The sequence below is a fragment of the Heptranchias perlo genome, chromosome 7, assembly GCF_035084215.1.
Source record: "Heptranchias perlo isolate sHepPer1 chromosome 7, sHepPer1.hap1, whole genome shotgun sequence".
Classification (NCBI taxonomy): Eukaryota; Metazoa; Chordata; class Chondrichthyes; order Hexanchiformes; family Hexanchidae; genus Heptranchias; species Heptranchias perlo.
Genome location: NC_090331.1, coordinates 52,984,668 through 52,998,584, shown reverse-complemented (window position 1 = coordinate 52,998,584; position 13,917 = coordinate 52,984,668). Strand labels below are relative to the sequence as shown.

General features: G+C 40.9%; 1 protein-coding gene across 1 annotated transcript in view; it reads left to right on the top strand.

Moving 5' to 3' along the window:
• Positions 1-13,917, top strand: part of dnah9l (dynein, axonemal, heavy polypeptide 9 like) — a 329,459-nt gene that overhangs the window by 163,122 nt on the left and 152,420 nt on the right. The window contains exons 41-46 of the mRNA XM_067988173.1: positions 1,909-2,036; positions 7,824-7,972; positions 8,078-8,228; positions 8,527-8,658; positions 9,107-9,280; positions 11,446-11,650. Of these exons, the coding sequence (XP_067844274.1) occupies positions 1,909-2,036; positions 7,824-7,972; positions 8,078-8,228; positions 8,527-8,658; positions 9,107-9,280; positions 11,446-11,650 (939 nt within the window). The remainder of the gene's footprint in view (positions 1-1,908; positions 2,037-7,823; positions 7,973-8,077; positions 8,229-8,526; positions 8,659-9,106; positions 9,281-11,445; positions 11,651-13,917) is intronic.

Sequence of the window (13,917 nt, the reverse complement as noted above, 5' to 3'; positions counted from 1 at the left end):
GAAAACCTTCATAACATATTTTTATTTGTTATATATTTGTTCTTGGGATGTGGGGTCAGTGGCGAGGCCACATTTGTTATATAGCATGATTCGCACCCATCTGATATAATGAGCTTTGATCCTGCATTATAATTGTTTGGGTGAGCCCCAGTTTTCAGAAAATGGGCAGGCATCATTTTTGACGAAGAAAAGAAACTTCAGACAATAAAGAGTGTCTGGCAGAATAGCAGAGAGCCATCAGATTCTCAGATGGAGCAGAAGTGCTGGTAGGGGAAGTGATGTAGAGGAGAAAGATCCTGTTTGGCAGAGGGCCTCGGGGCACCAAGGAGAGCTGTAAGGAGGTAGCCAAGGCAGTGAGCTCCAATTCTGCAGTTCCATACATGGCCAGGCAATGCATCAAGTAGTTTAAAAGCTTTCCCAGGTTAGGCAAGTTAAGAGGAGCTAACCACACCTCCAAGAGTGTACTGAACTAAGCAAGTCTGCCGCTTCCAATAACCTTCCCTCACAGTGTGCTAAAGTACTTTAATTGCTTTCCATCTATATCCATGAGGTAGCATGGTGCCCTTCACAGAAGTAGTCTTCACCTGAAGTTTTCCGTAATTCACACCCTTGCATGCATTCACTTCACAAGAGCCTCACATGGAATGTAACTGCTTGTTGCATGCACTTGTACTTACATCCTTTGTGGACTGCATACTGCCATTTGCGTTTTACTGCTTGCTGTGGCAACAAAAGGAAATTCTCACTTTTTGCATTGTATTTCAAGGATAGGTTCATAACACCAGATAATCTCTGCAGCAGTTTGGCCAATGCACCATCAATTGTGGCAGAAAACAAGCAGAAACAGTTGTGACATTTAGGAGACACCTCCCCCCGCCCCCCCCCCCACCACCAAACCTCCAACTTCTCACCACCCCATGAGAATGAAATGCTGCAAATTTTGAGGCAAGGTCATTGAGGGTGTCACAGAAAGGGAAGCAGGAGGGCATGTGCTAGCTCTGGGTCCATGATAAATTTCTGCTTCTCTTCCTTCTCATCCTATTGCTCTTCATGTTATTTGTCAGCAAGCTAGATCATGAAACCCTCATGTCACTCCTACAGTGAGTTACATGTAAACTCTGTTCATCAGGAAGCCATTATAACCTCCCTTCCTCTTTTCTTCCTTTAGATATTCCTGAGGAAGAACTGACAAGCCCCAGTGCATCTGGTCCTGTCAGCACTTCACAGCAGAAATCACTCTCTCTAACCCTCCCGACCACAGGTCAAAGATATCTACCCGGGGTAAAAAAAAGGAAAAACTTGCATTTATATAGAGCCTTTTATGACTTGAGGACATCCCAAAGCACTTTACAACCAACTAAGTAATTTGCAGTGTAATCACTGTTGTAATGTAGGGAAACCTGGTAGTCGATTTGCACACATCAAGGTCCCACAAACAGCAATAAGATATGACCAGATGACCTGTTTTTGGTGGTGGTGTTTGAAAGATAAATGTTGGCCAGGCCACCAGGAGAAAGCTTTTAAGGCCTACAGCACTGCACAACCTCTCTCCTCCAATTTGGAGTGAGTGCTGTCTCCTGGACAGCAGTCCTGCCTGGTGCTCACCCAAGCCATTTAAAACGGCTGAACCCAGAAATATCGCCAGGTTCAGCTGCGGTCAAGTCAGGCACAAGAAAAGTGTGCTATCTGGCTTACACTGGGGCAAGGAGTGAGGAGGAAACTAGTATGCAAATTGTTGTATATTTTTAGCTAACAATGACTATACTGCAGTTGTAATGTAGGAATTGTTGGTTCTGAAGGAGGCTTCTTATGTTTCAGTCTCATGGGTCTGTTTTTCAACCACAACTAAGTGTAGATTCTGTCAGTAAAGAAGACTTTCTTTGTTTATTTTGTTCCACAAATGAATAGGCTTGTTTTCAACTACTATGAGGGAACTTTCCAGTATTGCTCATGGGGGTCCAAAGTGGATTGTTTTAGATGGAGATATTGATCCTATGTGGATAGAGTCGCTTAACACAGTAATGGATGATAACAAGGTCAGTAGTTTACATGTGATTAAATTGTTAAAAAATCAGGAGCAATCTATGTTCTGCACAATCTCATAATTTGTTATGACACAGTGGGGGATAAATTCTGGACGCCCACTTTTGGGCACTTTCCACCCCCTCCAGGTGCAGCATCACTGCTCCGCGCACAAATGGTGAGGTCTGAGGAGCCCTGGATATTGGACCTTGGACCTCATCATAATGAAGCCAGCAACGGGGAAGGAGACAGCATCAGGTAAGTGGTCCAAGTTTGGGCCACTGTTAATGCAACGCCCCACAGATATGTGGATCGGGGGCCTCTGGATTGCTGTCGGGGTGGGGGGGTGGTGGGGAGGTGAGGGGAGGGTGGTCGGTCAGGGCTGGGGATCTCTGGAGAGGAGGGAATTGTGATGAGTATGTACCTTTTTTTTAATTTATGTGATGCATAGGGCTGGCTGCCTCAGGGCAAACCACAGTTGCAGCAGAGACCTGAAGCAGGTGTTAGGTACCTTTATTTGCATGGCAAATGGACTAATGCCTGCTTCAGGCATGGGTAAAGGATGCCTCTTATTTGTCCTTCCCAATATGATGGAAGGCGCACTTCTGGTCGGAAGTGTGCACGTGCTTCCTGCCTGCAATCTGTGAGCCTTAGGGAGTCCAATTTAACCCCCAGAAACTTTTCAGTGTAATTTTACTTTTAATCTAAGCTTTCTTGCATAAATTATTTCAACAAAAATATTAATAGAAACAAAAAGTGTTTTTACCTTCAGAACAAAAAATGTAATAGTTAACAGATTTATCTCCCACAGCACAGCTCATGGACAGAAGTAAAACAAAAAGAAATGTGTCGTTTCCATATCTGTTTGATTGCTTGTCTGAACTATTTTCTATCTTGATCTTTTTGAATTATGATTACCGTTAGCATCCCTTGTTATGTTTGGTTCATTTTGTCAATTTTTGTATTTTTTTGTTTGAACACCATTAGTGGAGGTAGCCTAGAAATTTTATTGTTTGAGGGTGAAACATTAACATAAATTAAATTATCCACCAGTTTATATGATTGAATTATGACTCAAATAAATTCAGGTCCTTCATAGTTATGGTAATTATTGGCACTGAGAGAAATCCACCAAGTAGAGTCAAAGTACAGAAAGAATGGCTGGAGGTGGTTTAAATGTTCCCTCCTCAGTGCATCACTCATGGAAACAAATGAGAAAGAAGTTCTCCAAACCGAGGAAGAGTGACAATGTAGGGAAAACTAAGGGTTTGCACTGAAAGCAAAATGATGCATGCGTCAATCGCTCACCCTATGGTATGCTGACATATCTATAATACAGCCTGCAAATCACTGGCCCCATCTCTAACTTCTTAAACTGCTCGATGGCTGCCTGAGGGATAGACTTCCTTTCTCTGACAGAACTCTGGCAGGCTTTCTCATCAACTCACTATATGCATCCTAGCAAGACTTGCATGTTCTCTGCTCATCCTTTCAAACCAGGTGCTTTGTAAGTTGCTCACTGGGTGCTCCTCATTTTACCTTCTAATGCTCAAATGATCTCTGTTACCTTTTCAAAGGCGAAGGCTGTACATAACCATCAAAAAAGTACTCGCACTGGTAGCAGACCAGCCAAACTGCATGCTTCAGGTGTTACGAGGAACAGACTCTCCAAATAATCAGAGGGCTAGTCATCAGGGAAGTGGGAGAGGGACAGCTTGGTGGCTTTGTGGCAGCCCAGTGACGTAAGTGTTTGTTCCAGTTTCATCTTGATAGCACCTAACACTCAAGCAATGACCGCCTGTCGGCCACATCTACTGCAAGGCACCATTGCAGCCTTGCTACTGTGTGCAGAGCCATTCGTTGCATATCCTATGCTCACATATGTTCCCTTTCTCTATTTTTTAGGGGTTTTCTAAGATGAGGCAACTGACACAGTTGAACAAGATGAAGAGGAAGTAACATCACACCAGTATCTGTCAAGCACTTCAGACACTGCAAAAAAACAGTCTGGATACATCCAATTCAGGGAAACCAGATTGGGGGGGGGTGGGAGGTGGATGAGGAAGAACCTCTGGCTGAAGCACTGAGCATCAGTTAGAAAGAGCAAGTGAGGTGGCAGTGGATGAGCAGCAATGAGAGGAGGGATACTTAGAGCCACATGGGTAGTTTCTGCAGTATTCATTGATTTGTAACTCCCGGGCTCCAACTCGAGTTGCACTCATTGATTATCAGAACTACTTCATATCTCCCTGCATAAAATGTCAAAAACATACAGCATTGCTTCCCCAATGTCTGTGTAGGCACGTGAAAGGGTTTTGAGTATTTGCAGTGCACCATGACTTGAGTGGCAACTCCAGGGAATCCTGCAGGGGAGCCCCCAAAGACCGAGGACCCAAATTCTGTTGCAATTTTACCCACCAACACTACGCCTGATGCAATTGAGATCTTGACAGAAGACTTTTACTTCTAGTTTACAGAGGTTAGGAGACTGGCATGAGGGCACCTTGATGACAGGCCTCACACCGTTTAGTGCCAGCCCAAGATCTGTCCCCTCACGGATCCCAAGCCATTTTCAAAGCACACCTTGCAACTGGGCATGACTGGAGGAGAGAAGGATGAGAACTTCACCTCTCAGGGTGAGAACCCATCTATGCCTCCCAGGCAGCCCTCTGAGAACTAAACAGAAGGCAGGTAGTGAACTGCAGCAGCCACATAGTGCAGACCAAGCTGCTGGCAGCAGTGGAAAGGCCATCTCATAATTCAGCAGAAACAAGGCAGTAGCCACATGAATTATAAGGTTCTCGTTCAGGAGCAGCAGCATGCCACCCACACTTGTTCCTCCAGCTGAGGTGGCACTTTCAAGAAGCAGGAGATTAGGAAGTAGACGACACATCTCATTCACTTTCACCGAAGAATCAAACATTAATGCAGTGACACGTGGAGGAGAGAAATAAACTGATTGGACCTTCGTTAGGATGTTTGGTGATGATTTGTTGGCTAGAAGGAACAAATGACTGTTGGTGTTGGGGGAGAGCATTTTGTAAAGCTGGGAGGATTTGGCCCAGCATGTTAGTATGGGGTGAGTCGAGTACGGAGAAGCCTTTAAGGCTGTTCATGTTGGCGCTGTTTTTAACTAAAAGTCTGGTCAATCAATCCTTCATGCACCAGTCTGCCTAGCGATACATTAGATGCTACCATTTCCCTTTCCTTCTCTTCTTCCACCTCCACCTCCTTCTCTTCCTTCTCTTCCTGTGCAGGCAAAGATACAGACTTGCCTTCCGGCCCTTCTGACTGCATGAATTCCTCACTTCCAGTCGTGAAGTTGTGCAGAACAAAGCAGAAATGAACTTCAAAACTTTCTCAGGGCTGTAGATTAGGACTCCACTTGATCTAGGGAACATAGGGAGCACTGCTTCATCATCCTGATAGTGTGTTCTATGAGAATTTGGGTCAAGCCTCATAACTTTTTTTTTGCCTTTAGTGTGGTGTTTCTGGATTGTGTCAATAACCAGGGCAGCAAGGGATATCTCTAGCTTCCCCCACCACCCCCACAGCAGCCTCTGTTCATTCATTCTGTTGCTTTAAAGGGTGTAGTGTTGTCCACTTTCACAAGATAAAAACATCATGGCTGCTGCTGGGTAACTTGCAGTCAGCTGTGTTATTCAGTTTTGCTGGTCTGAAACTGCCAATATGTTGATTGAATTAACATCTTCTCTATTCACATACGCTACAGGCTTGTTTGGTTCCCTATTGGCAGCATGGGTGCCAACAATGACAAAATGGGTCCAATCGATAAGAGCTTGCACTCATTGGAAACCCCCCACCTGGGTGGATATGCTGGGCACCAGTTGTTCCCTTGTAGGGGATGCACAAGAGGCCAGAGTCAGAAGAATGCAGAGTTCTTGGAGGGTAATAGGGCTGGAGGAGATTACAGAGATAGGGTCCTGCCAAAGTTTGCAGGCTCGGGGGAGGTCCCTAGTTTACATGCCAGTGGTGGGCGCCCACTACACTAGGGGCATGTCCAAGGCACCTGCCATGGTAGAGAGGCTGGAAAGTCAGGCAGAGGATGCCGATTTTAGGGGGCTGGAGTAATTCTGCTCGAACAGGACGTCCCCGAATTCCCGACGAAAGACCAGGATCCTGGCCTCCGCCTATTTCTAATGCTGGAAGGGCTGTGGATTTGTAGCTCCTTATGTTTTTATTAAAATTTCGTGGGTTTAAGAATTTTATTGATCTTTACACAGATAACAGATATTTGAGCTCAAGTATAGGTTTAATTACTTTCAGTTGTTGATCATTAGTAATTAGTGTTTTGGTAATTTCAACCAAGCTCCTGTACATATCTCATATTAATGTATCTAGTATTGTCCTTCAGAGACTGGTGTAATTCATTCTTGGTACTATAGAAGGGAAGTGGATGCAATTACTGAAATAATGCAAGTCTGGTATATATTGGTATATCAAGTAACCAGATCTCTAATAAACAAACTTGACCCATACTCAATAGGATCTTTTGTATTTCATTAGGTTGGAAGTGGGGGTAGGAGAGGCAGTCAGAAAGGTTTTGCAAAATGGATGGTTGAGAGTTAGGCCAGGAAGGACTGGGGTAGGGAGGGCAAGAACCGCAGCTGGGATAAAGCAAAGACTTGGATTTGGACTGTGGAAGAGAGTGGTGGAGGAGGCCATGGATTGGGAGCAGTTTTGGAGAATTAGACCTGGGAGTAATTGAGGGATGGCATATGGCAGTACTGAGATCTGGAAACACTTGGTGGGATTGTGGTGTAGAGCTGGGAGGACTTTGGCTCTGGCATCATTCATTGCAATACTTGCTGTCGGAGAAGAGGAGCTGGTATCTTTTTTGTTTATTTATTCATGAGTCAACATGTAGCGTGGGACTGGAATTGTGTAAAGATAGGACTAGCCGGTTCCCTTCCCCAAAGGCGTTAGTGAATCAGTTGGATTTTTAATGACAATTTGGCAGCTTTCAGGGTAATTTTTATGGTGCCAGCCCACAGATGACCAGATTTATTGAACTGTCATCCTCTGGGTTGTTAGTCCACTACCATAACCACCACATTGTTTCAGGAGAATCAAAGCTTGGGAGTACATAGAAGGATGGGATTGAGGGTGGAGGAGTGGCGGTGCTCAAAGGGAGTGTGGTGACTAGGAGGATTCACTGAAAGCTTTTGAGAAGTGTAGTGGCATTGGCATCTGTGGACTTTGAGGGAGAGGGTTGGCAAACTGGGGGCTTGGGAGTGCAGAGCACTGTGGAGCTGAGAGGTATGGACAATAAAGGGCCATTGGTACATGGGAGGAAGTGGGCTAGGATGTGAAGGTACTGGGGAGGATAAATGCTCTGGAGGGAGAAAAAAAATACCAACCAAATCCAATCCAATAATTTAAGCTTCAGTCAAGTATTCCAAATTGAGTCCAGACTCCCAAAACAGGAGTAGGCCTCTGCCTACTTTTTACAACACTGTACAAAATCTTTGAGTGAGAATAAGCTTTTTATTCTGAATTTTTATGTGTTTCTTATATTATAAATATTACCAATGTATATTTCCAGCCGATATTGCTCAAACCAAATTCATAAATTTATTCAGTCAGTTTGCCAGCTCGAGAGCAACTTAAAAAAAATGGAGCCATTTGATTATGTAATTTTCTTCTACATGCTCCTTATTGGTACTTGCCAACTGAATCAAACTGCTTTTGATTAATTCAAGTTTAGTCATTTGGATGTTTAATTGGTAACTTAATAGACATGTGATTCTTTCCTTTAATAATTGTTTTTCTATCTCTAGGTACTGACTTTAGCTAGCAATGAACGTATATCTTTAGCGCCTTCCATGCGATTAGTATTTGAAATCAGTCATCTACACGCAGCAACTCCTGCTACAGTATCCAGGGCTGGCATAATATATGTTAATGCACAGGATTTAGGATGGAGTCCGTAAGTAGCTGGCGTATTTGTACTTTACTCTGAATTCTCCTAGCTGTTCCATTTTTTAAACTATATTTGTAATCATATATGCCATTAATTTCCATTTCTTTACAGGTATGTCACTAGCTGGATTGACACTCGCAAAGCCCAGTCAGAGCGAGCTAATCTGACTATACTGTTTGACAAGTATGTTCCGCTCTGTCTGGAACAAGTGCGTTTTAATCTTAGAACTATTACTCGAGTTCCTGAAAACAGTATTGTACAGGTACAAAATAGTATTTTCAACTCAAGTATTTTATATGAATGGGTCTTTTTGAATGTTTCTTTTCAGAGTGATAACATTTTAGCATATAGGTTCTTACCATTTTCAATTTTTAAAAAATTCTTTTGAAAAATAGTTGTTATGTTGCTTAAGGTTATGTATATTTTCATAGGGTCTTAAAAATTAAATCATAGAAGGAGCCCTTTTGGTGCATTGCACCTGTGTCAGTTTAGAATTATGTTACGTTGTAGCGAGCTCTAAATTTTAGATTGTTTCACAAAACTACTTTCTTCTCTTATAGACTTTATGTTCTCTACTAGACTGCTTATTAACACCAGAAAATACTCCTCCAGACTCTCCTCGTGACATCTATGAGATGTACTTTGTATTTGCTTGTGTCTGGGCTTTTGGTGGAGCACTGTTCCAAGATCAAGTAAGTATTAATGAGTCATTTTGTTCCTTTTAATTTTAAACTTTTTTAAACAATTGGAATGGTTAAGTAAAATAGTCACTTAAATGTAAAATTGTAATGAATGATAGACATAATGGGATTGCTAAACACCTGACACAGAGCTGTTTAAAGACCACTACCTTAAAAAAAATGGCCAGTGATATGAATATAAACTGGGTATTTAAATGGTCATTGTTGAATATTGAGGAATTTTTTAGGCCAGCTAAGATCTAAGAATGGCCGGGGATAGCTCAGAGAACTTTTCTACGTAGAAATGATGTACTTAATTGCAGAATAGTGTATGCCATAGCATGAAAGGAATGTAAAAATGGGGAAGACAAAACGTATTAGTTTATTTTGACCTATCCAATAATACCTAACAGCAGCATTACTATATCATTGGCTAAATTGTGGCTATTTCTTTAACCAGCTAATTGATTATCGTGATGAATTCAGTAGATGGTGGACCAAAGAAATGAGAACCGTCAAATTCCCATCCCAAGGGACAGTCTTTGATTATTATGTTGACTCTGATACTAAAAAATTTACTCCATGGACAGAAAAAATCCCAAATTTTGAGATGGAAGCAGATGCCCCTCTACAGGTAGGCTATATTAGAACAGGTTTAATGGTATGCTTGAAAATGGAAAGACATCCGTACAGAATAAAATGACTTATTCGGTTGTTTCAAACAGGAATTAAGTAGTGTATAGCTGGCTTTTAGCCAACTAAATGTCAGTTTATTACATGTTGCTTTCCTTTGAGCTAGGACATAGAATTCAGCAGAACAAAGTACAGTTACATAAAAATTCAAGGTTGATGGTGACTAGAATTGGCATTGATATGGCCCTTTCAAATCCCAGTTGTATATTTAAATTTTAATGTTTCCATCATTTGTTCCTAAGTGTGAATTAACAGCCTTGATCTTTCTCTTAAGTTTCTTTTCTGAGAAAAGACTCAAATTTAATTCAACACAGGAGATTTACTGCTTTTCTATATTCCACCAGGCAGAATCAATAATGTGACTGAAGTGAAGAAGATAAAAATTTATGGTATCTTGCAATTTAATGGTTGAAAAGATGCAATTTGAGAGATCATAAATTGTGAAGGAGTTTATGCTTCATTGCCTCTGATTCACTGCTTGCTGTTAGAACTTGATTTGTGACTGTCCATGATGTGTGATTAATGATGTGATCAATGCTTACCTCTGTGCAAGGCTTCATTGCTAATGCTCTTCATTAGAATAAATAAAAGACAGCAATTTTAAAAAAAACTTTGGAACATTTAATATAAAATAGCAGTTTTTTTATTACAGATTAGCTTTCATAGGTACTGCCTTCAGAATGTCCACCCACATGGCGTTACTCATTGTTTCTGGTTTCTTCAAACATTACAGAAACTTGTGTTGCTCAACTAGACTTTATAATCTTCATTACAGAAGGAGAGAAAAAATGTAAGACTGACAAGAGCCAGGCTACTTTGTTGGTGCTAGTACACTGCCCAACCATCATTGATTATATTATAACTAGACAAAAATAAATTAACTTAAATTGGAGCACTTTTGAAATAGCTTACGGACAAACTGTATAAATTACAAGATAAACTCTGCAAAAAACTAAAATGTCTTGCCTAATCAGCACTCTGACATTATTGGTAGAAGCATATCATTCTAAACCCAGCTCTTTCGGTACAGATTTTTTTTAACGTCTTTTTATTTTGTAAATTAAACAAATAGAAAATTCCACTCATTTTCAAATTTACTATTTAATTCCTTCTGCTTAAAATGTACATTGCAAAGAATAATCTTCAAAGAATATATTATCAGCATTTAAATAATTTTCTGGATTTTCAGGGTTTTATGTTTAATGTATGCTGTTTCCCCCTCCCCTCCCCATCCAAGAAATGTTCAGAGATATAGCTATTAATTACAATTCACTATACTTTAATTCTGATTTCTAAAAGAAGCATTAGAACTTATTCACATGTTTAAAATGGTAAAAGCAGGTCTGACTTTACTAAATTCAACTGCAGTAACCCTCCTTTATAAAAAAGGGTTCTGATATACCATGACACCCAATATAACTAGTTTTTTATGATTCTTGCATTAATAGAGAACTCATAAATGACCTTCTTACAACTAACTTCTCATGCTACCTATAAAATAGAATACTGAATAATATAATGCCTTTTAAAACTGATCTGTTTTCCAAAGTTCTTCATGGGAACAATTTTGGGATTTAAAATTGATAAATCAACCTGGTAACACTCGCTCCTGAGTCATAAGTTTGTGGGTTCAAGATCCACTGAAGACTTGAGAACATAATCTAGGCTGACACTTCATTGCAGTACTGAGGAAATGTTGCATTGTCAGAGGTGCCGCCTTTTGCGTGAGACGTTAAACTGAGATCCTATCCGCCTGATCCAGGTGTAAAAGATCCCATGCCGCTATTTACAGAAAAGGGAATTTTCCCTGTATCCTCAACCAACACTAACAAAAAGATTACCTGGTAATTTATCTCACTTGCTGTATGTGGGATCTTTTATGCAAATTGGCTGTTGTGTTTGGTATAAAGCAATACTTCAGCAAAAAAAAAGTGGCTGTGAAGTGCTTTGGGACATTCTGAGGATGTGAAAAATGCTTTATAAATGCAAGTTATTTCTTACTAGATAAGAAATGTATGTTGTTGAATGAACTATTTCAATCAATAGCACTTTATAGTAACATCACTGCACCATTTCAGATGTCTGCTTTTCTTCTTCTGTGTATAGGATGTACTAGTTCACACTCAAGAAACTGTCGGCCTGAAATATTTCATTGATTTACTTGTGGAAAAGGGAAAACCAGTGATGTTAGTTGGAAATGCAGGGGTAGGAAAGACTATTCTTGTATCAGAGGAAATTTCAAAGCTAACCGAACATTATATTGTAACTAAAGTTCCCTTCAACTACTATACGACATCAGCCATGCTCCAGCGTAAGTACTTTCTGTCTTCCATTTGTTTTAAAGATGATTGTTTGAACAGTTAGTTATAGCAACAAAAATATATTTTTGTCTGTATTAGGTTATTGATTTAAATTCCTTAATAATAGTAACAGTGCACACGGTTATGGTCAATTATTGCTAGCTTCCCTCTGCGACCTTGAAGGAGTTTGCTTTACTGTCTGGCTAATAGTGACACCCCAGAGCAAGGCAGAGGCATGTGTAGTTCTGGAATTTTTGATATGCATGGTCTGATTGTAGCCATTGTACATGAATGGATGTCCATCTGGCAGGTTATTCAAAGTATTTGGGATAGATCAATGACACTGGCCATCTCGTTCAATTCTACATCTTTGTGGTGTAGTAATTCTTGATTGATAGCTGTATTTGAGGTGAAAATGTCTTTTTAGTGGACAACTCTGTGACCAGGGCGTTTCCAATTATAGCGTTATATTGGGCTACCAACTTCATCAATCAGTCTTCAGCCAGTGGAGGAGTTGGGCTAGTTTGATTCCATGGTTGTGTTGTGCCACATGACAACTAAAGAACCATTTTCATGATTGTAGTTTTGTTGAAAGATAGCTCAGAGGAAGTAGATTTATTGATTTTTATGTATGTATCCTGAAGGATAGCAACGTTTGTAAATCCACAGTTTTATGCTGCACACTGTTCATACCTGTTCTATTTGAAATACACCATCTGTTGTTTTCTAACACAAGTCTCAGTCTGACAGACTGTATATTCAATTCGCCAACCAAATACGAGAGTTAACTGATGACTTGGGCTGCAGTGTACCTTTTAAGAACAGCTGTCTGTGATCTTTCTTCATAATCAAGAACTCTCAGTTGATGTTGTTTTGAAATAAATTAATTAACTTTCAAAGTCAAAAAATTTGTGATGAAAGTTAATTATTTTATTGCAAAATAAGGTTATATAAATTAACATTGGTCCCACTTCTGCCCAACTCATGTCTTCACTTCAGACACAGCTGTCAATCAAGAATCATTATCCCACCATGTCAATCACCTAGGAGGTGCTAAAATTGAATGAGCTGGCCAGTTTCATTACCAAATACTTTAAATGACCTTCCCCCATTCATGTACAATGGTCACTTTCTGACCATGAATATCAAGGACCTCCAGAGCTACACATGCCTCTGCTTGAGGTGCAAATATTAACCAGACAGTAATTCCTTCCAGGCTTGAGAAAACAGCTAGGAATAACTCATCTTAACTCTGTACTTACTGATACTATCAATGAGGGATTCAAATTCTAATTCAAAAGTACATTTTTGTCACAGTCACGTATCTTGAATGGTAATTGTGTTTTGATTAATATGCTATACAGACTTATATTGGTAGGAAACTATGCCTTATATCTACCACTACATTCCCTTCCCTGATAGTTTTGCTACCCAGGCTAGGATAGCCCTTCCATGACAGGTAACCCATGGCTTCAGCAAATAGTAAACAATTTTACAACACCAAGTTATAGTCCAACAAATTTATTTTAAATTCCACAAGCTTTCGGAGACTTCCTCCTTCCTCAGGTGAATGGTGTGGAAATGGAATTTTCGAATCCTTCGCATTTGAAAATCACAGAACAATGCCTGGTGATTACTGCCCGTTGCCAAGGCAATCACAGTGAGCAGACAGAAAGGTGTCACCTAAAAGGCCACCGAATATACAAACCCCCCAAAAAAAGGAGAGAGAGAGAGAGAGAAGGAAGACAGTCAATGACCCATTATATTAAAAACAGATAACACTTGATCGCTGGTGGGGTTACGTGTAGTGTGACATGAACCCAAGATCCCGGTTGAGGCCGTCCTCATGGGTGCGGAACTTGGCTATCAATTTCTGCTCGACGATTTTGCGTTGTCGTGTGTCTCGAAGGCCGCCTTGGAGTATGCTTACCCGAAGGTCGGTGGCTGAATGTCCATGACTGCTGAAGTGTTCCCCGACAGGGAGAGAACCCTCCTGTTTGGCGATTGTTGCGCGGTGTCTGTTCATCCGTTGTCGCAGCGTCTGCATGGTCTCGCCAACGTACCATGCTCTGGGGCATCCTTTCCTGCAACGTATGAGGTAGACAACGTTGGCCGAGTCACAGGAGTATGAACCGTGCACCTGGTGGGTGGTGTCCTCTCGTGTGATGGTGGTATCTGTGTCGATGATCTGGCATGTCTTGCAGAGGTTACCGTGGCAGGGTTGTGTGGTGTCGTGGACGCTGTTCTCCTGAAAGCTGGGTAATTTGCTGCGAACGAT